At 56.9% G+C, this 23,167-nt stretch overlaps 9 protein-coding genes and 1 non-coding gene across 10 annotated transcripts; 4 read left to right on the plus strand and 6 right to left on the minus strand.

Moving 5' to 3' along the window:
• Positions 1-230: 230 nt before the first annotated feature.
• B0I36DRAFT_426507 (uncharacterized protein) lies at positions 231-2,544 on the minus strand. The gene is made up of 2 exons (XM_046162393.1): positions 1,813-2,544; positions 231-1,607 (listed from the first exon to the last, which is right to left on the minus strand). Exons 1-2 carry the CDS (start codon positions 2,057-2,059, stop codon positions 337-339), a joined length of 1,518 nt encoding a protein of 505 aa, XP_046017992.1. The 5' UTR covers positions 2,060-2,544; the 3' UTR covers positions 231-336.
• A 2,527-nt stretch (positions 2,545-5,071) lies between these two features.
• On the minus strand, positions 5,072-5,857 carry B0I36DRAFT_343760 (uncharacterized protein; the record flags this gene model as incomplete). Its single annotated transcript, XM_046156194.1, has 2 exons — positions 5,072-5,277; positions 5,374-5,857. The coding sequence occupies 2 exons, from the start codon at positions 5,855-5,857 to the stop codon at positions 5,072-5,074; spliced, it is 690 nt and encodes a 229-aa protein (XP_046017993.1).
• Positions 5,858-10,336: 4,479 nt separating this feature from the next.
• Positions 10,337-10,902, minus strand: B0I36DRAFT_309639 (uncharacterized protein). The gene has a single exon (XM_046152161.1). It carries the CDS (start codon positions 10,778-10,780, stop codon positions 10,601-10,603), a length of 180 nt encoding a protein of 59 aa, XP_046017994.1. The 5' UTR covers positions 10,781-10,902; the 3' UTR covers positions 10,337-10,600.
• A 1,752-nt stretch (positions 10,903-12,654) lies between these two features.
• Positions 12,655-12,767, plus strand: B0I36DRAFT_t6. Its single transcript has one exon. It is a non-coding gene; the product is annotated as a tRNA-Leu (tRNA).
• A 292-nt stretch (positions 12,768-13,059) lies between these two features.
• On the plus strand, positions 13,060-14,867 carry B0I36DRAFT_419347 (amidohydrolase; the record flags this gene model as incomplete). Its single annotated transcript, XM_046162129.1, has 2 exons — positions 13,060-13,425; positions 13,531-14,867. The coding sequence occupies exons 1-2, from the start codon at positions 13,329-13,331 to the stop codon at positions 14,865-14,867; spliced, it is 1,434 nt and encodes a 477-aa protein (XP_046017995.1). The 5' UTR covers positions 13,060-13,328.
• A 748-nt stretch (positions 14,868-15,615) lies between these two features.
• B0I36DRAFT_3704 (uncharacterized protein) lies at positions 15,616-16,291 on the plus strand. The gene has a single exon (XM_046159910.1). The coding sequence runs from the start codon at positions 15,766-15,768 to the stop codon at positions 16,195-16,197; it is 432 nt and encodes a 143-aa protein (XP_046017996.1). The 5' UTR covers positions 15,616-15,765; the 3' UTR covers positions 16,198-16,291.
• A 710-nt stretch (positions 16,292-17,001) lies between these two features.
• On the minus strand, positions 17,002-17,988 carry B0I36DRAFT_3681 (uncharacterized protein). The gene is made up of 2 exons (XM_046159563.1): positions 17,323-17,988; positions 17,002-17,243 (listed from the first exon to the last, which is right to left on the minus strand). The coding sequence occupies exons 1-2, from the start codon at positions 17,734-17,736 to the stop codon at positions 17,169-17,171; spliced, it is 489 nt and encodes a 162-aa protein (XP_046017997.1). The 5' UTR covers positions 17,737-17,988; the 3' UTR covers positions 17,002-17,168.
• Positions 17,989-18,187: 199 nt separating this feature from the next.
• Positions 18,188-18,693, minus strand: B0I36DRAFT_309644 (uncharacterized protein). The gene has a single exon (XM_046152162.1). The coding sequence runs from the start codon at positions 18,641-18,643 to the stop codon at positions 18,362-18,364; it is 282 nt and encodes a 93-aa protein (XP_046017998.1). The 5' UTR covers positions 18,644-18,693; the 3' UTR covers positions 18,188-18,361.
• A 529-nt stretch (positions 18,694-19,222) lies between these two features.
• B0I36DRAFT_343764 (uncharacterized protein) lies at positions 19,223-20,706 on the minus strand (the record flags this gene model as incomplete). The annotated part of the gene is made up of 4 exons (XM_046156195.1): positions 19,223-19,624; positions 20,128-20,184; positions 20,436-20,524; positions 20,547-20,706. The coding sequence occupies 4 exons, from the start codon at positions 20,704-20,706 to the stop codon at positions 19,223-19,225; spliced, it is 708 nt and encodes a 235-aa protein (XP_046017999.1).
• Positions 20,707-20,805: 99 nt separating this feature from the next.
• On the plus strand, positions 20,806-21,852 carry B0I36DRAFT_3746 (uncharacterized protein). Its single transcript, XM_046160288.1, has one exon. The coding sequence runs from the start codon at positions 21,036-21,038 to the stop codon at positions 21,582-21,584; it is 549 nt and encodes a 182-aa protein (XP_046018000.1). The 5' UTR covers positions 20,806-21,035; the 3' UTR covers positions 21,585-21,852.
• The last annotated feature ends 1,315 nt before the right edge of the window (positions 21,853-23,167 follow it).

A 23,167-nucleotide genomic window follows, 5' to 3' on the forward strand; every position in this document is an offset into this window, starting at 1 on the left:
ATGTTTGGAATGGTTCAAGAGTTGGGGTATAGACCAGAATTGCATAGAGATGGCGATGGGAGAAAAAAGAGTAGCATGAATTGATACCACAAGTTTAAAGGATACTACTCTCTCTCTGGTTTGGCCGTTGAACTTGTGAGTACTTTTGTCGAGGCTGAGCATTCACGAGTACCATGAGCAAGCATGCACATCAACACAATTCATATCACAGGTGCAAATGGGAAATAGGATTCAGAACATTGGTATCTTTCTTTTTATAACTCCCACACGCCCAAGCCATCCTCCTCCTCCTGCCCCTGCCCCTGCTCCTTGACAATTCGCCGCAGTGTGGCCCAATCACATTTCCAGCGTGAAGTTGCTGGTAGGCCGCAGCGGCAAGCCGGCGGTGACGTACGCCATGTCGAGCATGCGCATGACCTCGAGCGAGTCCTGCGCGCTGAACCACTGGCCCGGCCTGCGGCCCCGGACCTTGTTGACAAACTGCTCGAGCTGGTACCGGTACGTGGTCCAGCTCGCGTCGCCCCTCTGGCCTCTGCCGGCGTCCTCGAACGTGTACGCGCGCACCGTCTGGCTCTTCTTCCACCGCTTGACTACCCCGCCGTCTCTGCCGCTACTCCCACTGCTGCCGAGTCGGACGGTGGTGGTGCTGCTGCTGCTCGCCGCGCTGCTGCGCGTGCTGGTGGACGCGAGCCGGGCGTGCGTCGCGGCCGCGCTGGCCCTCCTGCTGCTACCGCTGCCGCCGCTGCCGCTGACCTGTTGTTGTTGCTGCAAGGTGTACTCGTCGTGAACCTCGATGGAGTGGTAGAAGGTGGGCATGAGGAAGCGGTTGAACTTGACGGTGCGGACACGGACAATCTCGTGGCCCGCGGCGATGGGGTACTCGACGCCCGAGGCGGCGGCGGCGGCGGCATTGTTTGCCGGGACGACGACGGGCCGGTGGGTGACGGTGACGACGGGCTTGATCTTGTCGATGGAGGCGCGCAGGTGGCCCTCCATCTCGCCGAGGCCGCCGTTGGGGAAGCGGTACTGGGCGCGGAAGTGCTTGTCGCAGCGGGGGTCGAGCAGGGCCGGCTCCGTGTCGCACCGGAGGCAGTCGAGGGGCGGGCGGCCGCCAAAGACGCGGAGCAGCGCGCTCGCCGTGTAGCCGCCAATGTCCATGAGGGCCCCCCCGCCGAGCTCGAACCGGAAGCGGTTGCTGTCGTTGCCGAAGACGACGCTGGGGATGTAGGCCGTGACCCGGGCGCTGGCGACGCTCTGCGGGTCGACGTAGTCCATGAACGCCGCCCACGCCGGGTGGAACAGCGTGTGCATGGCCTCGAGCAGCACGGGCGGCACGCTCAGGGCCCCTCCACCGCCCGTCAGCATATCGCCGCGGCTGTCCCTCTTCTGCGTGGAGACCTGCGCCGCGCCGGCCGGGCCGACGTGCAGCGCGTAGGGCGTCAGGAGAGGGTGCCGGAACACAATCTCTGCCTCGGACGAGTTGCTGACGCCGGGCTTCTCGAGCAGGGTGTGCTTGCCGGCCTTGAGGGCGCGGAGTGCCCACTCGTAGTGAAGCGAGTTTGGCAGGCTGATGTACACGCAGTCGATCTCGGGGTCGTCCAACAGGTCTGTGCGGGCTGTCAGGTTAGTTCATGGGTCTGTCTCTCTTGCTATGCTTCTGAGCCTGGGACACGGGGGGAGAGAGCGCGAGTAGTCTGGAACTGGCAGATTGTCCGCCTTGGCATGGAGTGAGTGAGCCGATGATGCTGGTTGCTGCGAGCTGGGTGGTCTTCGGGAGCTGCCGCGCGCGACTCTTTCATCTTCCTTGCTTACCTTGATATGAGTTCTTGACTACGGGGATGTCATGCTTCGCAGCGAAAGCCTTCGCCCTCTCGACGTCGCGGGCGGCGACGGCATGGACGACAATGTCGGCGTGAGTGCGGACCGGGTTGATGATTGAGTGAGGCGCGATGCTGCTGGCGCCAATGAGGCCGAGCCTGAGGGGGGCTTCTGTCTTCTGGACGGGCTCGGCATTGACCATGTGCCAGTTGCGACGGACGGCATCCAAGAGCCCAGACATTGGAGGCCCTCGTGGTTCTGTCGCAGAGCCGCCCGTAGAGGCCCGGACAGAGCGCTCCAGAGGTTGAACTCAGCCCAGCAGCTGAGGTTGAAGAGAGGTCCCGAGCGGCGGCGCGTCAGAGGCTTGGAAAGCAAACAAGACTCTAGACGATGTGCTCAAGTTGGTTCCTGGGGGCAATGGACATGGCTGACTCGGCCAAAGGGGCCCGGCCATTGGGCCACAGGGAGCTCATGGCGTCGTGCGAGGATCAAGATCAGGTCGGAAACAAGCTTGGCTTGGGCGGGGTGCAGAACAAAACACTCAGCCCTGGGCCACGCAGGACCGGACCGGCCAGAGAGAGGGCCAGAGCAAGCAAGGGGTGGCAACTTTGCCCAGGGATGAGACTCTGCGAGGAGGCAGGCTGGCAGCCAAGATGAGTGAGGGAGACACTGCCGTCGTGTTGGCACCCATCTCGTAGGTGTGGGTTGCGTTGCGCTCAGACCTGTTGTATGTACCAACCTCTGGGTTGCCTGTCCAGGAAGTACTCGAGGCGTGTTGGGCCATACAGCTACCCCTGACCGTTCAGGGGCCCTGCGGATCGTGGGGCATCCGTGCGCCATGTCTTGGCCCTACCAACGGGTTGTAGTCTTGGTGTGGTGTAGATCGTGGGTAATCGCAGGGTACGGTAGTCGTCGTTGTTGTTCTTCGACTTGTTGCGACCAAGTAGCGGCTTGTTGGCAATAATAGCAAGCTCCACTGATACATACGCTATTCTCATAACTCGGCCCCTGGGAAACACATGAACTCTCTGCCCGTTTTGTTTTGGGCAGTCATTCGTCCGGGTGCCGAGTCTGCAAGCGGTACCAGACTAGCACAGAAAAAAAAGCACGCCTCTATTTCCTTCACAACTGCCGTCGAGCCAGCCGCGGATGTTAGCCTGATTTGTCTCCCCCATTCATTGTAACGAGTCGTGCCAAGGACAGCCAATGAGAGTCTCTCGTCATCTCAGCTGGGCCATCACAGAGACTAGCACAGTCAAAGCCTCCACTTTGGACCTGTCTTGCCCAATATCAAGTGCCTCTCTGGTCCACTACGCTACTGTCAGGGACCCAGAGCCAGCGTTGCGCTTGGGGGGCGGCTTCCGATGGTATATGGGGCGAGCATAGAGCGGACCGCCGTCAATCTCGTCTCTTTGTCATGTCCAGGGTCGTATCACACGGCTGCAACGTTGATGACCGTTTCTGTGTACTTGATGAATTCGGACAGACAGACAAGCAGTGGAAGGATCTCACACGAGAGGCCCATAAGTTGGCGCAAGAGCGCAATGGCAGCCACGTACCGCCAAGGACCATGTGTTTTCTACGAGTTTGTGTAAAGAGAGTCGCTAGGGAATTCAGGTAGCATCAACAATGACTTCCTCACAATACTCCGCGCCTGACATGGAGCATCCCAGCTTCACCTTCCATCCGCCGCTTTGCTTCAACTAGCACCAACGAGCTATACTGTTCCTTACTTACCTAGCCTTCGTGCCCTGCCGATCAGTTGGGGCGTGAACGACTTTTCTCGATCTTTAAAGTCACTAGCCGAACCAGGATCCCCACCCAGTCATGTCGCGTGCCCTCCTCGAGAAGAACCAGGGCAACTTGGTGCCACTATGCTCCTCTGATCTCTGACACGGAAGGGTTCACCATGAGGCAGGGAGCCGCACTCAACCATGCTACAGACGGGCGTGCGAGACACCAAGCAGCAAACACCTCTCCTGGAGCGAACGCTCCTTCCAGTTACCAAGGACAGCAGCACAGGCTCGCCACGCCAATGCACTGCACGAATATCTCTTATTCTCCAAAGGTCCAAACGCAGAGAAACCTTTCGCTTGAGGATCACGAAAAGAGTCATTGCATCTCTAGTCTTCTCACTCTCGTTCTGCACGGCCTGCCAAGTCGACTAGAGGTGCATGGCCTGGTATATCGTCATCTTAGGCGACAAGATCGGCACAAACCACTCGGGCGATTTCTTGGATCACAAAACTCTTTTTTCCCATCCGTGCGCTCGCGTGTCTCGTAGTATACTGCCCGACGATCCCCAAACGGAGCGCGACAAAAGTGCCCCGTCCACGCGATGGGATGATCGGCAGTTTCAAGAGCTTGGCTTCGTTTTTTTTTTTTTTTTTTTGTGTCACGACACGATAAACATCTGTGAATGTATACTTAAGGAGTCTCCTCGCCACCATGCTTCTCTTCCCTGTTGTCAAGTTCCATTGCCCTTGGCTATTTCGACACTGGCACCTTCGCCCTTCATGACGGCGATGCTTGGTCGACTCATCTGCATTTGGCGAACTCGGGCACACACACCCAACCCAGTAACCCGAATCGGCAAACACCAACCTACTGGAGGGTTTGTTACTAGAAAAGAAGCCGGCACGATCAGAAGAGGTTTGTGTTTGCGGGAGGCGTCACTCTTCCCTTGCTAGGTAATTCACAGTCTGGGCGACTCCTCAGACTGAATCTCTCTGGGTTCCGAACAGCGGCGGGAGCAAGAAACGAAGCACGCCAAAGGCCAAAGGAGGCAAAGGACGCTAAACCGCTCTGTCAAGCAGAAAGCGCCGCAAGCACCACGTTACTACAAGCCGCTGCAGCTCAGACAGTTACACATTGGTCGAAAGACGCGGAACAGTCCAAATGCATCACATGAAACGTGCAGGTCAAGGTTTAAGGCTTTTTTTCAAAACACCGCTCGTGAATTGTTGCTGTCGTGATATGCATTGCAGTAAAAGCTTGTACACAGAATGATAACAACACCCGGTCTCTAACAACCATGATCCCCTCCCCTTAATGTGGAAAAGTGGTGGCGACCATTGAAACACAACCGAAACCACCACCTCCCACACCTTCTGACGTCACATTCTCAACCCCCAGCTTCTCTCATCTCTGTGCTAGAGAATCAAGAAAAGGGAGAGAAAGAGTGACGCGGAAGCGGGAGCCGTACTTCTTCCATGCCCTTTCCCAAAGCCATTGACCCAAGAATGGGTCAAATTTAGAGGTTGGCAATGGTGGCCTGGAGAGGAGCGACGACGCTGGTGGGGACAGCCTCGAGCTTGACGATGAGGTCCTTGAGCTCATCGACGACGGGGCCGACAGTGTTGCCAACAACGCCAAGGGCGACGGTGAGGATGGGCTTGACGAGGGGCTCGATGAGCTCGAGAACAGCCTTGAGCTCGTCAACGACGAGGCCGACGACGCCTGCAAAAAGGGGGATAAAAGGTTAGCACAACTGTTTTTCTTCGTGGGCATAGTATCACGGTTGTTTGGTAGAGGTAGAGAGAGAGGGAGACATACTGCCGACAAGGTTCTGGACGACACCAACGACAATGGCCTCGATGTTGCCAACAAGGCTGAGGACGGTGTTGACGAGGTCGATGACGACCTTGAGCTCGGCGCCGACGAGGGGGACGACCTCCTCGGTGACGAGGGGCAGGACGATGTCGAGGACGCTCTTGACCTGGGCGACGACGTTGCCAAGGGTGACCTTGACGAGAGGGACGACCTGCTCGCCGACAACGTTGTTGACGACGACGCCAGCAAGGCCCTGGACGAGGGTGACCTCGGCGTCGACGAGGGGCAGGACGCCGCCGGCGACGGTCAGGGTCTTCTGGATGGTCTTGAGCTGAGTCACGGTGACGGTGACGCTGGTGACGGCGCCGCCGACGGCGGGGACGGCGCTGCCGGCAGTCGAGACGACACTGCCAACGACGGGGGCGGCCGGGACGGCGAGGGCGGTGGCGACCGGGAGGGCGGCGAGAGCGTACTTGAAGAACTGCATCTTGACGGTGGGTGGGAGGGAAGAATTAAGTTGGGAGACTGATAAGTCGTTTTAGTGTAAAGAGTGACGAGAGGGTCGGATGGGTGGGCTTCCAAAGGAGTGACTTGATGGTTCTGAGCAAGAGCTTGACTGGAGAAGAGAAGTGAGGTCCATGAACCAGCGGGCGTCCTCGAGATATTATACCTCCAGCATGGCTCCCCAGGTGCCTACTCCGTCCGGGAGATGCTAGACGGGACGATCAGTCTGGGCACAAGTCCGGATGGGTCGGCGCCAGTCCACAGGGCAGCCCCCTTTCTGGTGGTGGTGGAGGGACACCAGCATGGGCTGGACTGACGAGGATCGCCCGCCTCGAGGGAGTCCACTCTGAGGAATGGCGATGGACATTGCAGTCCAGGAAGCCAGGATGTTGGGAGAGGGCGATGGAGTCGCGTGGAGGCCAGTGCCGGTGCCTGTGTCGACGCCTTGACAGCGTCCGGCCAAGACTAGCCTGGCACGCTAGAGGCTGCTGCCCAGGGACCGCCCCCGTCGTCGTCCAGGGCTTAAGTGCAACCCGCAGAGTGCTATCAGCAACCGCTGCTCGCGGGGTCTGAGCCCCAGGCAACGTGGGTGGCTCGTCTGGTCACCTATGCAGCAAAAGCCATGCTTCTGGAGTGGAGTCTGACAGCGTTGCAGATCGCAATCTCGAGATGCCGCGGACTGAAAAGGACCCCTGTGCTAACGTCAGTCCGCCTGGGTACGGTCCCCACTGAACAGACTTGTCTTTCGCGGCCTCCAGCGAATCACGGGGCACGTGGTAAGCCCTCTGGCACCCCACATGGCATTGTCGTAGCCGGCTTTTGCGTGCCCCCCTTGACACTGACAGCTCTGGTGACTTTGCCCATCCAGGGAGTCCCCTGTCCCAGTGCTGCAGGAACGGGTCATGTCATGTCCCAGGCCCACGGTTGTGGTTGCAATAGTTATTGCCGGCATCGTGTTGCAGTCGCACCAGATGTTGCTCAGTCGATAGTCTCGACGCGAATGCCAAGTAGCTCAGTTCAGGCACAGGGTCACGGACAAGATCCATTCATGCCAACTCCCTGAGAGTTCAATTGGTGAGTGCCACTGCGCACCGGGCGGCCAACTTATTGCCTGCCGACAGCCCCTGTACGTTCTGTGACAACCTGGCCAGGCTGTACCTGGACGACCAGGATCTCTCAAGTGCTGGGGTCCTTTGTTTCTGTTGGCCAGGCGAAATTGCGCGTTCGGTAGCAGCATCATTATGTAGTTTCCAAAGCTTGGAGCATCGGTGATCTGGGAGATCTTGCTCGAAAGGAAACGCATGTCAACGTTTGGGCCAACGTACCGATGACGGCATCCCTAGTGCGCACAGGACACGAGAGAAACTTCACGCAATACCACCACCTGACCACATCATCATGCACAATTCCCAAGAGCGCGTTGCTGCACGCAGAATCGCTACGGACTCTGTAAGCCCAGCTCAGTTGCGGTCGTGGTATTTGCGCGCGCGCCCAGAGCACAGGCGCCATCTACGCTGGTGGCGCTTGTCATCGTTGCCCTATGCCCACGGATCCAGCATCTGCCGATGAGCGGCTTACTGATGGATCGCGGGTGGCGCTGGGCTGGTGTCTCCCTGCTATGACGGTGGCGGCCCAGGGATTCCCTCCTGACGCATCCGGTGGGAATCGCGGAGGAGCGGCAGGCCAGTGGGCGCGCCCTGGCCGCCTGGGGCGCTCTGACAAGCTCCAGGGGCGTTCCGGGGTAATAACGTGAGGGAGCTCGCTTCTGTGGTTGGGCTTCTCGCGTCTTGCTCGAATGCCAAGATGACAGCATCGCCCAGTGGATGTTTTGCAAGGGTTGGTTTACTCGATCGTGAGATCGCGGCTGGCAGCGTTATTTTCGCTCCCGTGTCTTCTAGAATGCTTGTTTCTGTCGTAGCATCATCGTCTTCGTGCGGCCGGCTGGTGGTGAACTGTGTGATGGTCCACGTCTAGGACAGGCCGGACACCGGTATAGTCCAACGCTGGACCGACTTCTAGCGCCCATAGCACTGCCGATCCCCCCCAACGCCACGAGACACGGTATTCGGAGGTATTCTGCAAGCCAAAAGGGGGCGGCCCTAAGTGCTGATGGGTCTGTGCTGGTGCAGACGCAAGAAGCTACTAGGTCCGTGTCACTTATCATTGCTGTGCTCCTCCTGCTGTAGTGCTGCGCTCGGGCGGCGTGAGCTCGTTGCTAGCGCTGGAGCTAGTGAGTTATCTGGCTGTGCTAAGGGGTGGAGGCGATTTTCTTCTCTCATCGCGGAACTGACCACCGCCGCGTGGAGTCTAAGGAATGGAGATATTGACTGCCTGCTGAGGCGGAATCAGAGGGCCATCCATGCTTTTGTCTGACCGTGCGGACGTACTTCCGAGGACTGTTATCTGCAGTTGGGAGGGCAGGCAGGCACGCAAGCTGCTTTCTCCGTCCCTTTAGTCATTTGTCGGAAGCATTTGCTTACTTCCCTATCGGCCAGCAAGTAACCCACACCACACCAGAGACTTGGGCTGTAAATGCATGAAAGAGCAATGGACTGCTGAGTCCATGACTCAAGGGATCAACCTGAGGTGAACTCCGTGCGACCTCCGTGCAACCTTGTTCTCTGGCCAGAATGGCTTGGAGATTCAATCAGTCTCATGCCTACCAGTACAATCGCAAAGCACGTACACTGGTTGCCAAAGTTGCATGACAAGCCTGTAGTCCCGACTGCAGCTCGGCAGAGTATTCTGATGGCCTTGTTCTTGCAGCACTTTGACAGCTGTAAGAAGATCCAGCCTGGGTACTAAAGCCGACTACACTTGAACACGTACATCTGTTCATCCCGCGATTCACATCGGAAAGAGAGGAAAAGAGCTCATGGACGATGGGCGGCTAACTCAATGGGAAAAGCCTTGCCGCCAGGGCAATTTGCACCAATCGCCGTTGCTTGAAGGAGGATCTTCATCTGGACTCAGATGACTCTGATGGTATTGGTGCTAAGTGCAAGTGCAAGTGCTACGGCAGCCACTGTCAAAGCCTTTCCCTACGTAAATGTCTATGTGACTTGGACACGAGGGTCTAAAAATGACCCACTACTGTTGACAATGTCGAGGTATTTCGATCCGATGGAGTGGTCGCCTGAGATTCAGAACTCTCGCATTCTGGGTCAAACGAGACCACAATATCAAAATTGTCCGACTATCCGTTGCCCTCGTCTCTGTCGCCCGGTTCTAAATATCACTGCTTCAAACCCTCTTCTCTCTCCCAGTATTTCTCCCAGCATCTGTACGGTTGTGTGTTGTGCCCAACATGTCCAAAGAATCTGATCAGCAATGACACTTGGTGTACCTGGATGTCCTTGAGACTCGAATGGCGACCTGGGCATGCATTTACAATGACAAGAGTCATATGTACGGGACTCTAAAGTGTCACAAAGCATGGCCATGGCCACAGTGTGTTGGACGGGCTCGTGACTCGTGACAAACCTGGCACCAGCTGGGAAAGGGTGCAGGGAAGCACGCCGCCAGTGCTGTTTGGAAGCCAGTGGTCTATCGCCATAAGTCTGATCAATACAAAGCAAAAGAAAATAGCGTTGATGGGGCCCTCTAAAAGATACAGAAGTAAGTTCTGGGGTTGCTCTGCCTAGCCGTGAACAGCGACATGAGGCCTGAAATAAGCTACTGGCGTGGGCTGCCTCGTCAGTCAGTCAATTTTGTCTACCATTAGCATGCCCGTCATGCCGCGCGGCAGTGGTATCACTGTAATTCTCATGATATGTCTCAGGCTCGTCGTCTGCTAAAAATTAACATCACAATGTACGACGTTGGCGTCAACGTTTATGGTAGGGATCGATTAGTAAGATATGACATTCATAACGTGTGTGTAAGCAAGAGTTCACGGAGTATCTGGGTGGATCGGTTTGATTTTTGGGATCACCTTTGGTGCTAATATACAGACCATGCTGGTCAAGTCATGAGTTTTCTCGTGAAGCCTATTAGTGTATTTTGCGTTGCCGATCTCGAAGTGCACTTCCTGAGAATCTACGTAGGAAGGGCATTTAGGATCACCATACATGTTTGCCCAGACAATCGTGACTTGACCGACAACTGAGTACAAAATTTACCAGATGGCCAGATCAACACAATCAGATCAGAGCATATTAAAATCACAACTCGCGTGACAAAGAAATGGTTTGAGAAGAAAAACGAAAAACCAAGAGTGGATCAGAAGTCCCAAGAAACATTGCGACTGGACGTGTCACCGAGGTCAAGCCCCGAAAACATAATGTCGACGTCAAGGTTTGTCATATAAGCCAGCTCTTCACCCAGTCAATGAATAAATAGAACGTGAACGTTGCCGTCTTGAAGCAACGGCGGAATACACAATACACCGTGTGCTTGGTCCGAAGCAAAAAAGGACATGCAGGGACTGGCGTATGTGAAGGACATGAAGAGTCATCAACACAACGATATAAAGGCTCTTTGTGTTATGCGATCGCGCTGATCAACACGCGTCTATACGAGTACTCTGCAGCCAGCCATGAGAAAATATGAACTGATGCACCAATATATCAACAATTTTCCTCCTCACTGAAGTGAATAGAGACATCCATAACATGCTATCCAATATCTCTCCATGTTACATTAAGATAAACGCCAGTACCACAGCAAGTTCAACATATGTACCCGCGGCCTGCGTGTTAGACCGTCAAGAGAGCGCGACAAGGGTTCATGGAGGGGCGCAGAAGTTCTGGCCGAAAGCGATACCCTCGGCAGGAGACTGGCCCAGGCCCGGGCAATAGCCGTTAGAGCAGCCCTCGACACCATTGAGGAAGTCGTTGGTTCCGTAGGCACAGAGGCACGATGCGTCGTTGGCCGCGCAGCCCCACTCGGTGTTCTTGTCGAGCATATTGCCGACACAGGTCTGGCCGCAATCGTTGAGGTCCTCGAATCCGGCGGGTCTCTGCGGCGTGGGCGGCGGAGTGATTCCGCAGAGGGTGTTGGCGAATGCAATGCCCGCGGCTGGGGACTGGCCAAGCACCGGGCAGTAGCCGGTCGAGCAAGCATTGACGCCGTTGAGGAAGTCGTTGGTCCCGTAGGCGCAGAGGCATGACAGGTCACCCTCGGTGCAGCCCCACTCTGAATACTTGTCGAGCATGTTGCCGACACACGTCTGGCCACAGGTAGGCAGGTCCTCGAAGCCATCGGGCCTGTCAGGTGTAGGCGGCGGAGTGATTCCACAAAAGCTCTTGGCGAAGGCGATGCCCTCGGCTGGAGACTGACCAACGGACGGGCAGTAGGCATTCGAGCAAGCCTCGACGCCATTGAGGAAGTCCCTGGATCCGTAAGTGCAGAGGCACGATGCATCGCCTGCGGTACAACCCCATTCGGAGTACTTGTCCAGCATGTTGCCGACGCAGGTCTGGCCACAACCGGGCAGGTCTTCGAACCCCGGGGGCTTCGGGTTCGGAGTCGGAGTGGGCGTCGTGGTTACCGAGATGGATGAGCTCGAGATGGTTGAGCTGGAGCTGCCAGTGGTTGTAGCCGAGCTGGTGGTCAGGCTTGAGCTTGAGCTTGTGATGACGCTGCTAGTTGTCGATACGGAGCTCGCGCTCGAGATGAGACTGGACGTCGTCAAGCTGGCTGTCGAGGTGCCATTGGCAATGGGGTAGATGGTTGGATAGCCAGCATATGAGTTGGGCGGCTTGCACGGAGGAGCCGCCATGGCCAGCGGCAGGCCAAGGAGGAGAACTGCGGAGAAGTGCATGATGAAGAAGGATGTATATGAACGAGTGACTGTGTCAAGCGAATGACGAAAACGAGTGACTATCCGTGCTTCGTGGCTACCGGGATGGAACCCTCGAGGGCTACGATGACGGAGGTGATACGCTGACCTACACATCTTTATAGGTCGCTATATGTAGGGCTCTTTGGATCTGGGGAGGCACTCCCGCAGAACGTTTGGCTTGGTTCCTGCAGTGTAGCTCCCCATCGTGAGGATGTTAGTCTCAGGTACTCTTGACTATTGGCGCCACGGCCTTGTCTTCAATTTCCGGGAGCTGGCAGTCTTGCACCAGCACGGCGGGCAGTCGCGACTCCAAGACCGCCACTGGAGCGGCCGCCCCCACTTGGAGCCGCCCACGCGTGCTCTCAGCTGAGTCGAGGCACGCCACCGCGAGGGTTCAGCAGCCTTGTTTTACAGCTGCTGAGATTGCCCCTGCTTTCTTTTCGGCGCCGAATGGCCATGCACAGGAGCCATGGGACGACATCCATTTCCTCACGCTTGGCACGACTACGCCCGTCCCGTTCCCAATCCGCTGGGCTTCAGCCGTGTCGCCTAGCTCCGAAGAGGGACAGCACCTCGGTCTTTTCCGCGCCGACAGCTGTCGGGAAACATGGTCGACAACCCGGGCACGAGATGGTCTTCGCTCACTCAAGTGCACTTCACAAGTGGGCTCGTCGTCTTCGAGTGGTTGTTTCTCGTTCTTGTCTCATGTACACGATCTCGATATCATGCCTCCTCGATCAAGATATCCCAGCTATGCTTTTGTTCTTGCATGACAATCAACTGCGCATTGGTCCCTAGATAGGCGAAGGAACAAGCAAACATGATCCGGAGGATTCTTCCGCCCCCTGGCTGGCCATAAACCTTAAAACTTGCAGGGGGTGCGGCTGGTTCTGAGACTAGCCGTAGCTGGTTTGCCCGACCAAATCGTTGGAATCTTCTCGGGACAGCGCATTCGATCATATACAAATGTAGCACCAATATTTCTTTATCGATACGGCAAGATGGCCGAGCGGTCTAAGGCGCCAGACTCAAGTCAAACTTGTCTCTCCACCAGGAGAGGTCTATTCTGGTCACGAAAGTGGCAGGGGTTCGAATCCCCTTCTTGTCAACGATTACACGATTTCTTTTTTGCTTTTCTTCCCTGGGTGGCTTAGTACTCTTGGTCTTTTTATTATTGCTGCACTAGGTGCTTCGCCTGCATTGCGTGGAATGCAACTTGGCAGCATAGAGGTCCGCGAGACAGAAGAAGACAGCAATCCAGAATATCACTATCGAGACCAAAATCACTATTGCATGGGAGTACTGCAAATCACTAGAACTGCGATGTCGCGTCGTTGACCACAATTTGCCAGGAGCACTTGGATTTCGGAACTCGACTTTGCTTCCGCAAGTGTTGTTCCCCGCAAAGTCCCCAACTCCGGAGTGGTTGTCCCCTCAACTCGACAACTCGTGAGTGGCCAGCTCGAGTCGGAGTTGTTTCCGGAATATTTCCAAAATAGGAAGGCAGATATACCAGACCCGCGGTCGGCCCCACCGGAGGTGGGAGTTGACGAGTTATCGTCATCTTTTGACCTCTTCTTTAATGTTGTAAACATAACTTCCCTTCAACCTTTCCCCGCGAACAAGCGCCAATTGCTTGTCAACCTCATTTCCAGGAACCCCAGACACCATGGTCAGACGCGCAGTGGCGTGTCCCGAGCGGCAGCCTGCCGAGCAGCCGGCAGAGTCGTCGACCTATGAGCTGCCGGCGCGCATCACCTCGCGCAGTCTAGGCCTGACGATTCGCACCAGGGAAACGAAACCCGCCTCCGCAGACAACGGCTACTCGTCGAGCGAGGAAGATGGGGACAACGACAACACCCACCTTACAGACCACAAGTCCAGCAAGGACAAGAAGAAGAAGACAACCATCATCAAAGCAGACATCCTGATCCCCGGCGCCGGCGAGCCCCAACACAACGCCGCCCTCGTCATCCAGGACAAGACCATCGCCTGGGTCGGCCCCAGCACGGCCATCCCCGCGGCCTACACCTCGCAGACCCCGTCCTCGCGCGTGCACCACGTGCCCGTGGCCATACCGGGCCTGTGGGACGTGCACGTGCACGTCGAAGCGGAGCCCCCCGAGGACGAGCAGGACAACCCGGCCGACCGGATCGTCACGCACCCGGCCACCGCGGGCGCGCAGATCGCCAGGGGCTGCTGGGAGGCCCTGCAGCGCGGGTACACCTCCCTGCGCGACCTGGCCGGCTACGGCTGCGAGATTGCCCGCGCCATCGACTCGGGAGCCGCCGTCGGCCCGCACATCTACGCCGCGGGCGCGTGCCTCAGCCAGACCGGCGGGCACGGGGACATCTTTCAGATCCCCGCGGGCACCGCGCTCCTGCACCTCGGCGTGGGTGCCACGTCCCTGATCCCCGGGACGCAGTATGCGGGTGGAAGCTCGGTGCTGGTCGACGGCGTGGACGAGTGCCGCCGGGCCGTGAGGCTCCAGATCCGGCGCGGGGCGCGGTGCATCAAGATCATGGCCTCCGGAGGGGTCGGGTCCCGCGACGACGACGTGTACTGCGCGCAGTTCAGCAGGGAGGAGCTCGAGTGCATCGTCTCCGAGGCCGCCAGGCAGAAGGTCAGCTGCGCGGCGCACGTGCACAGCAAGGAAGGGATCATGGCCGCCTTGCAGGCCGGGGTGCGGTCGGTCGAGCATGTCAGCTTCGCGGACCGCGAGTGCGTGGACCTGATCAGGGAGAAGAAGGTCGTCTGGGTGGCCACGCGGACGGTGAATGAGATACTGAAGCAGACAAAGGGAAGAGGCCTGCCCAGGAACGTGTGGGAGAAGGCCAAAAAGGTCAGCGGCGCCAGCCTCGAGGCGTACAAGATGGCCATTGCGGACGGGGAAATCGCGTTTGCCCTGGGTACCGACACTGCGCCTGGGTTCAACATGGCCATGGAACTGGACTATGCAGTGCAGGCAGGCATGACGAACCTCGAAGCCATCAAGGCCGCCACCGCGAACGGCCCTCTCACTCTGGGCGAGAAAGCGCCGCTGTCGGGTCAGCTCAAAGTAGGTTACGATGCGGATGTGCTCGGCGTACTGGCGAACCCTGCCGACGACGTCAAAGTGCTAATGGACAAACATAACATCGGCTGGGTCTGGAAGGGCGGCAGGCTGTTCAAGGGGCCAGGTGTCGGTCCTTGGGGTGAAGAGGAGTGAGTTTGCCGTGAGACCATGGTGAGCTTGTGTATACAACTATGGCGATGCATCACAGAACGGCCAGAATGGAGCACATGCTGTTTGGCATGATCGTATTGAAGCTTCACCTGCAGCTGCGCACTGATACAAGTTGCCATGTTCGTCTCCAATATCGCAAGATCCAGGGAACCAAGCTATATATGACTCGTGTTGCTATTCGTTTCCTGCATGATGGGCAGAACGCCGTGTTATCGCGGACGCATGATGCAAAAAAGGGGCAAAAAAAAAGGGTGCAGAACCTAGTGAGGGTATTGCCACACACACTTGGCGATTCGAAATGCCGGACTCGGTCCTCCGACTAGATCAGCGTGCCGTGACTTAATTCCAACCACTAGGCCAGACGAGGGTTGCAACATGGCTTTGCACCCCCTTGCCTTGGCTTGGCTTGTCTGTACGAGACCGGACGCTTATTGGGGACCATAAGGCCTTTGACCGAGGGCTGGTTACCGTGGTTTCCGCGGAGAGGAGGGTAGAGGGGATGGATGATTGATATTCCTTTGCCGGCTCATGCCTGGGGCGGCCACGGCCAGGCTGCTTGCTTGGACACTGCTGCGTCATGTGAAGCAGTCAGAACTTCCGCACAGATCCTACGAAGGGTCCTATCGTTTCCAGGCACGTACTTACGGGCGGGCGTTTTGCTGGCGTGTCTTCCTCGGCCGCAAATGCAGATATGTCTCATGGTTGGCATTTCCACGCCATCCTCTTGTAAGCCTGGAAGCCAGAGCAGCAGCAGTACACATCCTGTTTCCTGGGACATCTGCCCACCCAGGCCATCTCTTTCTGCCAAATCAGCCATTGAAAGACTCGGCACGCCATTGGGTCAGAATGACCATCTGCACCCGACATATGGCAACCAGTCATGCTCGCAGGCTTAGGAACCACGATATGTAGTATTCTGCTCATGATAAAGACCCAGGCACAAGAGACCAGTGTGTTAAAGGTCCATCCCGGAACTGCGACTGTGAACTTATCAACCACAACTGCTAACCCATTGTATGGGTATTCGGCGGCAGCGCGGGGCGTTAAGTATCAAGAACCACCGCCACGCGCCCCGAGGACTCTGCAGGCATCGAGACCCTTGGCCACGCGCCAGAGGAGGAGCTGTAGATGCCCCCCAGGTCCTCCTTCCACGTTGCTTGGGGATTCCCAAGCCTATGTCTGTCAGACCGTTACCTGGGGCAGCAGGGTTCCGGTTCCAGAGGAAAGGTTTGAAATATACCACACAATCTGCGATTGTCAGCCAGCATCTCAAAGACTTCCATGCCCAAGGAAATGCCAGGGGAAGCCATGAGAACGTGCCCCATCCAGTACTTACATTCACGAAGGCGGCATTGCGTGTCAAGGCATTTTGTAGATCAAAATTTTGGAGACATAAAAAAAAGAAATATCATTGTGACGTTTGATGCTTGAGACTTCGCTCCTTCTCAAAAAGTTTCCCCATTGAAACGAAATGCGGTCGAGCCAGCCGCGTGGTTATAATGTGGCACCAACCATGCATGGTGCAGCAGAACTCTTCTCTCCAGAATCTTTCTTATTCAGACCTTTTCCTCGGCTTGAACTTCATAGGCGTCAGTCATCGACAGCGGCGGCGACGGCCGACTGGTACGCGACCAGACCCCGTTGCGTTGCCCGTGGTGTGTGATTTGGAATTTCTGAAAACCCCCTGCCCATCTCGATGCTTCTCGGCAGAGAGAAATCCCCGAATGCAAGGATATCTCTCCAATGTCGACCTTTCTCGCATAGTCGTCGTCGTTGGCGTACTTGTGTTATTGTGTGCGCCGAGTCATGGTTTTAACAGAAGTCGCAGCACTCGAGGCAGTCCAAGCAGCACTCGCAGGTCTCACCGCATAGCCAACAGCAGCAGAGGGTGGCAAGACTTGAGGGTTGTCCCTTGTTAGTGAAAGCTCCCTTTTTGTGAAGACTCCTCGAACCATTTGACACCCAATGAGGCCCCCACGGTTGGAGACAATGATAACATGGCCAGGAGAGTCTTAAATTCCCCCCTTGTGACCAGCTCGCATTGTGCCCGCTACATGATGCGCTCGTTGTGCGTGTGTGTGTGTTGCGATGGAGTCGCAAGGATTTTGGAGGGGGTTTGGCTTACCAGGTGTACAAGCAGCCGTGGCTCTTCTCTTCGCGCTGCTGAGGGGGAGGCCCTTGCTGGTATTGCATCTATAGAACAAGTAGGGCATTGTTTAGTTGATTTTGCAGCTCGGGCAAAAAGACATGCGAAGCAAGCTCATCGGGGGGATTTCCCCGCGTCTACCAGTAAAAGTGAAGACGAAGAGTTCGTGATCGCGTACCTGCTGCTGGGGAGGAGGGCCCTGATAATAGCCTCTGGAAAACGGCAAAAGAAACCACAGGTTAGCTTGCGTGTAAAAGGCCTCACAAGAGCGGCTGGGCAGAAGCGACATACTGCTGGGGCGGGTAGCCCTGCTGCTCGTAGCCCTGGGGAGGGTAGCCTTGTTGCTGATACGACATGATGTTGGTGTTTGTGTTGCTGCACGAAGCTAAGGGAGGAGGATGAGATGACGACTTGTTGCGACGACGGCGATGTTGACGGTGAGGAGATGGGACTGTAGAAATAAAGGGCAGCAAAAAGTACAGATGGGACGGCGACTGACAGGAGCCAAGCTGTCGAACAAAGTTGCGACGGACTGAGGGCCAAAGTAAAAGTAAAAGAATGGGCCCCGTTCAGGGTCTCGGAGCGGCAGCGGCAGGGATCCCGCGAAATGGGGCCACTTGAGACGGCAGAGCAGAGTGAGATGACTGAGGAGGGTGGTAATAATGCGGCCCCCAGGCTAGACTGTGTGCTTTGTTGTCCACGCATGGTACCCGGCTGCACTATGCGTATGGTTATTTGCACCGTTCCTCGTGGTGGCTAGCACCCGGGGAGAGAACAATGGGCGCCCGTATTGATCCGCCTTGCCAGTAATCCGTTCATTAGCGCGTGACCAGCCCGCCCAGCACGTTGCGTGCACCGCGCACCGGGTTCGTCCGTGACCGGCCCCCAGCCCAGCGCTGGCCAAGAGAGCTTGTTCCTGGGGGCCCGGGCTGCTCCTGACGCGCGGCCCTCCACGTCAGGGAGAGCAAGGGCGGGTTCAACCTCGACAGGCGCGCCAGCCAATCGTCCCCCACGATGGCCTTGCCTGGCTTCAAAACGCCTCGTTCCGTGCGTCGCTCTGGCCTCGGCTTCTCAAACCTACGCTTAATTAAAGGCCGCGTCCTGTTGAAGTTTCTTGCCGCACCATTCTCGCAATTTTGCGCACTCGCTCCCGTCACTTACCTACCGCGACACAGCGCAGGTCAACTCCCAGGGCGACAAGCATAATAATAGGCGACACGATAGACCTGTGTGTGGACCCTGTCGAGCTGAGGATCCCTGGCCCGCCTAGGCTGGCACCCTGCTAGCGTGCCGAGTCCCGGCATGGCATTGCCGGCCCCATCGTCACACGTCACAACCCTTGGTTGGGAAAGCACACTTTTGCAGCGTGCCACTGCCGGCCCAAGACCGTCTCCCGCCAAGGTGGTATACAGGATACAACACGCGATACATAATTCGCCTCTTCAGCAGATGCTTCGTCTACCAGACAAACAGGCGTCAATCTAGGCCAAAGATGGTCCAGTCCCAGTTCGAACATGAGACTAATTGGCCGTGAAGTGCGCAGCCAAGGCAGCCGAAAGCAGCGTTGTAAAGCAGCCAGCATCGACCACAGCATACCTATCAGCAGAGACATTCACGCGCAACAACAATTAGACATCAGTCACAAATGTGCGCACCTGGTTGATTAAGGGACGTTCAGAATAACTCAAAATGGTATTCATTATCCTGCCATGCAACAAAAAAAACTATCTGGGTATCTTCGGGAAAGGGCAAAACTGTTGTGGTGAAGGTGGCAAGTCGGGTATTAGGCCGCGTACGCAGACTTCTCGTTGAATTCTTCGTCTGGTCTGAGTGTGTTTGCCGGAACCACCTGCGGCGGGCTCAGGGCTTTGCCGTCGACACTTTCATGTCGTCGAGCCTGTTGCACTCTGCTGTTGCCGCCGCCGCGCCGCCTTCTGTAGGCCGCCTTGCCCGAGGTCAGTGCGGGCACGTTGGCGGCGTGCTTGAGTGTCCTGTTGGCCACCAGGAGCACGCACCCGACCATGAACGCAAAGCCAAACTCGATCATCCTTAAGACACACCCTTGGCTCAAGCGTCCCTCGGAACAGGGGAGCGTTTAATGTGCAACTTCGGCAAGTGTCGGGATAGAAGAGGAGTCTTTCTGACTAATGTAGGCGGGCTCTTTCGCTAAGAAGTCACAAAGATCAAAGGCTTAGCCTACGACCTTGCGCTTGATCTTCTTGAAGGCGCCGCCGACGGTGTCACGGACGCTGAAGCCGCCAAAGAGCCACTTGTTGGAGTGACGGCCGTAGTAGTAGCCGCGGGCTTCGTCGTGAGAAGACGTCGACGAGCGGTGCCTGTGGTGAGAAGGGCGAGGATGGCCTCTCGTGGGGTCGGTCGAGCTCAGTGACGACGAGGTGCGGCCGGGGGCGTCAAAGGTTAACTCGCGCGGCGACAGCACGGGTGACGAGACCGACGAGCTGCTGCCCAAGGAGGTGCGCTGGTGGGGGTGAGACACGGTCATCCGCAAGGTGAGGAGAGGGTGGCCGGGTAAGGCTGTGTCGTGGGTTGGCTTGATATATGCCGTGCTTGTACTGGCCCAGTTATGTGTTGACTGGGTTTGTGTGTGGTTTTTGAGTTGTGGGGGAGGCGCAGCTGGATGTTCTGATCTGAGATGTTCTTCTGATGAGGAGAGAAAGCAGGACAAATGGCATCTACCGAGACTGGGGGGCGGACGACGTTTTGTATTCCTGGCCAGACGAGCAAGACCACGCCGAAGGAAGCGGCTGGCAGCAGTGCTCGGCACCGGCACGGGTACCCAGCAAAGGGGGGGTGGTGGTGCCACATGCAGACCTTGGGATCGCATTCCGTCGCATCACCGGCTTGCTAGTTGGCACTCTGCACGATGCCAAGACCATGGGATATCGACCGGGTGGAGACTAGCCCAGCCCACCTGGACACTCACTCTTTGCAGGTCTGGGTGCGTGCGTGTGTGTGTGTGTGCGGGCTAGGCACGACCTGCGTGCCGGAAGTCAAATCTTCGGCCGGCGGGGAGTTGCCGTTCAGCCCTACTGGCAATGCTGCTGTGATTCGACCGCGCGCCAGTGGCACCCATACCTTAGGATAGGATGGTGGAAACGGCTGGAAAGCCACGCCGGGAGCGCCTCGTACTCCCTATCGTGCAGACATCGTTGCGGCAGACTCCGTACAGTCAACGGCAAAGCAGTGCCACTTCGCATCGGAGCGTCAGCACTAAGTCGTGGAGGCCCGGGGAGACAGGGCAACGCCCTGGGGAGGCAGGGATGCCGGCACGCCAAGTCCCGGAGGCAGAGAAGCTTGTTGGCCGCCCACGGATCAGGAAAAGGTTTCCAGCGCGGATATTTGCAGTGCAATGGCCAAGCAGAGCCCGTGCAAGACCAACCTACCACCTTGAAGATCGGCACAGGCGCCACGACGAATCGTAGCAGAGCGGCGTCCCAGGTATGACTAGGGGATCGCCGAGAGGTGGCAGCAGCTGCGAGACACGAATGACGAACTCGCCAGCCCTACGGCGCTAGGGACCTCATTGGCCGTGTGAGTACAGACAGTGCACGTCTTGCTGCTTGCTCGAACCTCTGGCGAGGGAACTTGGGCTATTCTCGGCGTCTCGTAGAGTTCCGCATGGTTCACGCCGGCAGACTCGTATGAAGACAGCATTGCAAGTGGATGGTTGAATGGACAGTGATGGCTTCAAGGTTTCGCCCACTGGCAGCCAGGTCCAAGAATAGCGCACGCCAGATGGATGACCACGAGCATGCCGGGCCCCGCCTGTTTCCTCTGGCCTGGCACCTTCCAGCCCGGCGGCCACTAGCCATTAGTAACCCGGGGCTCCACTGCTCGAAGTGCAAACGGACCCCACCCGCCGCGTCATCCGCCTGTGCCGGTTTCCCGCAAGTCAGCGCGTGACGTGGTGGCAGCTGTTGGTTCCAGAGCCAAGGCTGCTTCCAGTTGTTTGCCTGTCTGTCATAACCGCAATATCTCGAGGCATGGAAGTGCTCCAGGCTGTTTCTGGTCACCGACGGCGATCACAAAGGTGCAGAAGCAGAGTCACTCAGTTGGGCGCTGTCTCGTCTCATGTGACCTCGAGACCCGGCCCACCTGGTGATGCGTGCGTGCTCCGTTACACAGCACCGTTGTGGCCTGAGCCATTCTCCAGCTGGCCACCTGCAGCAGCCAACGGGGCCGACAGCCATCTTCTGCCGAGCCTCTTCATCCTCACAAGTGCTCATCAATCCGGCAAAATGGTCGACTTGCCGCAACGTCACTGCTCCCAGGAGCCGGCCGAGGATCCTTCCTCCTTCTCAGTGATCCCTGATCATCGTCGCCGACCACAGACCCCTACTCTAGGTCCCCCCACACATCCCCGGCTTCACGGCGCTGTGGGCTGCCCTCCGCCACCCCACGACACCATGCCAAGCGCTGCCCAGCAGCGGATTGGGCCACGGCCTGGCCGCACTGCTTTCCCCAGTAAAGCAGTGCCGCAAAGACGGAACCCGGCACGGCGTGTCCGACATCTTCGGCTCGGAGCGCCGTGAGATCGGCAGCAGTCGTGTCGACTCTCGCACCGCGAACAAGATGCCGAGACACGGCGATCTCAGCTTGACTAGAGGCAAAGGAATGCTTGTGCGACCACCTAGGTAGCGTACTGACGCTGACCTCACGTGCTGCGTTGTTGTAATTTGGCTTACTCAGAGCTGCATTTTGCACACCCGCAGTATCTCAAGGCATGAGGCACCACCATCTTCCTTAGCATGCCACTTCTGCATTGTATGTTGAGGAGCCAGATTTCTTCCTCCTGACGTGCATGCTCCAACGTGCTTTGTTCTCCTGCAGGTAGCGAGTCGAGCTCGTCTGGTCCTTTCGACCACCTTCGTCTTGAAAAGCGAGACAAGAGTGCTGAGCACCACAACACAAACTGCACTCCACCCACCCACAGTGAGTGAGTCACTTTGGTCCAAAGAAACACTCCAAGGAAGGCACATGACAACGCTCTCTGGCCTCACCTGACGATAACACACTTCGCCAACAATCCGCATCCACTTCTGATGATATACCAAGCCAAATGATGTGCATTACCCCCCACTCAGAGTCGCTGGAATGCTTCCAAACCTTCTAGAAGAAAGGGGCTGTGCTCGGTATTGCAGCTGCAGATTCCGCCCTGAACCCTGCTTGCGCGCCCGTTCACCACGGGCGCTAGAGTTGGCGCGCATGTGGAGGTGGCTGTGCCCTCCATCGCTTGTTTCCCGCTCCCGTCCCACCGAGTATCCATATCGACGGGCATCCTGCATGTCTGCCTTGCCAGTCTGCCTAGGCAGCGAGTCGTCGGAAAGAATGGGACGCTGGGTGGCCCCCAAATCCGCTCTGTGCCGACAACTTTTCCCAGCTAACCAGGGAAATCCAATCAAAGGTGTTTTGAGCCCAAGTATAACCACCCGACCAGCAGATGGCAGGATCAGGCCATAGATAAGGGCAGGGCATGCATGCCGGAACGTCAATCTATGGGCTACGCCTTCGTTGGGTAGTGTGGGCGATAACATAAGGGCTATGGATCACAAAGGCCACGGCGATCCAGGATCGGGAGGATCACTGTGATCCAGGAATTCTGACGCCGAAAAGAAGGTGTCTTGAGTTAGGAACATTTCCTAGACAGATAATAATTTCGGTTCATCCTCAGCAATCAATTCAAGTACCACTTCCACCGCACATTTTGACCTAATCACTCAGAGGTCATCTGGAAGTAGTAACTCGTCCCACAGACACAACAACCCCAGAGAGACCCGACAGTTACGGAGTAAGCATTCCTTCGGCTTTACCTAAGTACGTACCTATCAAAACATTATCCCGCAACGACCCCGCTGGGTACGATTGCCCCCGGAGGCCGGACCGTGACACTTCCCTTTACTTAAGTATCCAATATAGACGACCTTAGAAATAAAGCCCTCAGCTGTTACTTTGTGTAGACTCGGGGTACCATATTTAGGGTAACCAGAAACAACCTTGAAGCGCCTTCGCGCCTTGAGAAAACGAACAAATTAATAAGTAGCTACGGACTTTACCATGGTAGTAGTAGCCTTAGCTCTGGGGCGAACAAGTGATCTTTTGTTACCAGGCCACGCCT

The sequence above is a fragment of the Microdochium trichocladiopsis genome, assembly GCF_020744255.1.
Source record: "Microdochium trichocladiopsis strain MPI-CAGE-CH-0230 chromosome Unknown B0I36scaffold_1, whole genome shotgun sequence".
Lineage (NCBI taxonomy): Eukaryota > Fungi > Ascomycota > Sordariomycetes > Xylariales > Microdochiaceae > Microdochium > Microdochium trichocladiopsis.

Coding starts and splice junctions, on each gene's coding strand:
- B0I36DRAFT_426507 (XM_046162393.1), bottom strand. CDS start 2,059: ATGTCTGGGCTCTTGGATGCCGTCCGTCGCAACTGGCACATGGTCAAT. Junction 1,608..1,812: donor AGTCAAGAACTCATATCAAG/GTAAGCAAGGAA, acceptor CAGCCCGCACAG/ACCTGTTGGACGACCCCGAG.
- B0I36DRAFT_309639 (XM_046152161.1), bottom strand. CDS start 10,780: ATGCTCGACAAGAACACCGAGTGGGGCTGCGCGGCCAACGACGCATCG.
- B0I36DRAFT_3704 (XM_046159910.1), top strand. CDS start 15,766: ATGCTCGCAGGCTTAGGAACCACGATATGTAGTATTCTGCTCATGATA.
- B0I36DRAFT_3681 (XM_046159563.1), bottom strand. CDS start 17,736: ATGCGTGGACAACAAAGCACACAGTCTAGCCTGGGGGCCGCATTATTA. Junction 17,244..17,322: donor CAGGGCTACCCGCCCCAGCA/GTATGTCGCTTC, acceptor GCCGTTTTCCAG/AGGCTATTATCAGGGCCCTC.
- B0I36DRAFT_309644 (XM_046152162.1), bottom strand. CDS start 18,643: ATGTCTCTGCTGATAGGTATGCTGTGGTCGATGCTGGCTGCTTTACAA.
- B0I36DRAFT_3746 (XM_046160288.1), top strand. CDS start 21,036: ATGGAAGTGCTCCAGGCTGTTTCTGGTCACCGACGGCGATCACAAAGG.